Source organism: Fukomys damarensis, unplaced genomic scaffold, assembly GCF_012274545.1.
Source record: "Fukomys damarensis isolate Sample0158 unplaced genomic scaffold, DMR_v1.0_HiC HiC_scaffold_26270, whole genome shotgun sequence".
Lineage (NCBI taxonomy): Eukaryota > Metazoa > Chordata > Mammalia > Rodentia > Bathyergidae > Fukomys > Fukomys damarensis.
In genome coordinates this window covers 1-1,101 of record NW_022927182.1, presented here as the reverse complement: position 1 = coordinate 1,101, position 1,101 = coordinate 1, and the positions used below count along the sequence as shown (strand labels likewise).

Below are 1,101 nucleotides of genomic sequence, written 5' to 3'. Positions count from 1 at the left end.
TAATTCCTTATCTCCAGAGGGCTGCAGTCCTTTCAGTTAAAAAGCCACAATTTCAGAAAAACCTGGAGGCCCAAAACCCTGAAAGCAATCGGAAAGAGGTTGAAGAAATTATCCCTTAGTGCCTGAGAAACAGATTTTAAAGAGAAGTATTTAAATCTGTGAGTAGTGGATCTGATTAATATCCCATACTCTGCATCACTCAAAGATGAACCACAGGCCGGGCCTTTCCACTCCAAGGCAACAAGTAACTGTCCATGAACCGGAGAACCCGCAGCCTTGGGAGACGTGAACAACCTGCAGGCACCGCTTTCCCATCAGATGCTAAGTTTACCACACAGCCCAGGGCTTGTCCCACCCGGCAGGACACCAGGAAGGACTCCACTTACGTTCTTGAGGAATTCTTCAGCCACGATGCGTGCACGGGCGTTGACTGACAGTTTCATCTCACTGATCTCCTTGTCGATCTCCTCCATGAAGTGGATCACAAAGTCCACCAACTTGTGTTTGTACATCTGTTCTGTGTGGAAGTTGGTGATCAGAAAGCTGATGTCATATCCCTAAAGAACAAAGACGGGGAGGGGAGAGAAGCAGGAGGGAATTAGCACAGCAGGGAGTTAGTCCTCTACTGGACTCCATAGGGCCTCCCGGAGGCCATGACCTCCCGACCGACCTGCTGTTGGCGACCAGCAGCCCATCTATCCCCAGGGGCAGGACCTATGTTGGATCCAAGCAACTGGACCCAGCTGAGAGTCCTATACATTATCAGATGTCTCTGGATTACGGTGGCACAAATGGCCCTCCATCCAAAATGAGTCAGGGGAAGGCCAGGGACTTAGCTCAGTGGTTCCACTGTCTGCCTCGAAAGCACAAGGCCCTGAGTTCAACTGCCGGTACCAAAAACAAAAACAAAACAAAACGAGACAGGGGAGAATGAACCGAATTGGAGGGGAGACTGAAATGGAATTTTTCCGGTTTTGGACCAGGGGATTTAGCTCAGTGGTTCTGCCACCTGCCTCACAAACACAAGGTCCAGAGTTTGATCTCCAGTACCCCTCCAAAATAACTAAATAAATAAATAAATAAATAAATAAATAAATAAAT

General features: G+C 48.1%; 1 protein-coding gene across 1 annotated transcript; it reads right to left on the bottom strand.

The window, feature by feature from the left end:
* Positions 1-37: 37 nt before the first annotated feature.
* On the bottom strand, positions 38-557 carry LOC104858274 (actin-related protein 2/3 complex subunit 4; the record flags this gene model as incomplete). Its single annotated transcript, XM_010618398.3, has 1 exon — positions 38-557. A coding segment is annotated over one exon (243 nt), but the record flags the coding sequence as incomplete, so codon positions are not given.
* Between the last annotated feature and the right edge of the window lie 544 nt (positions 558-1,101).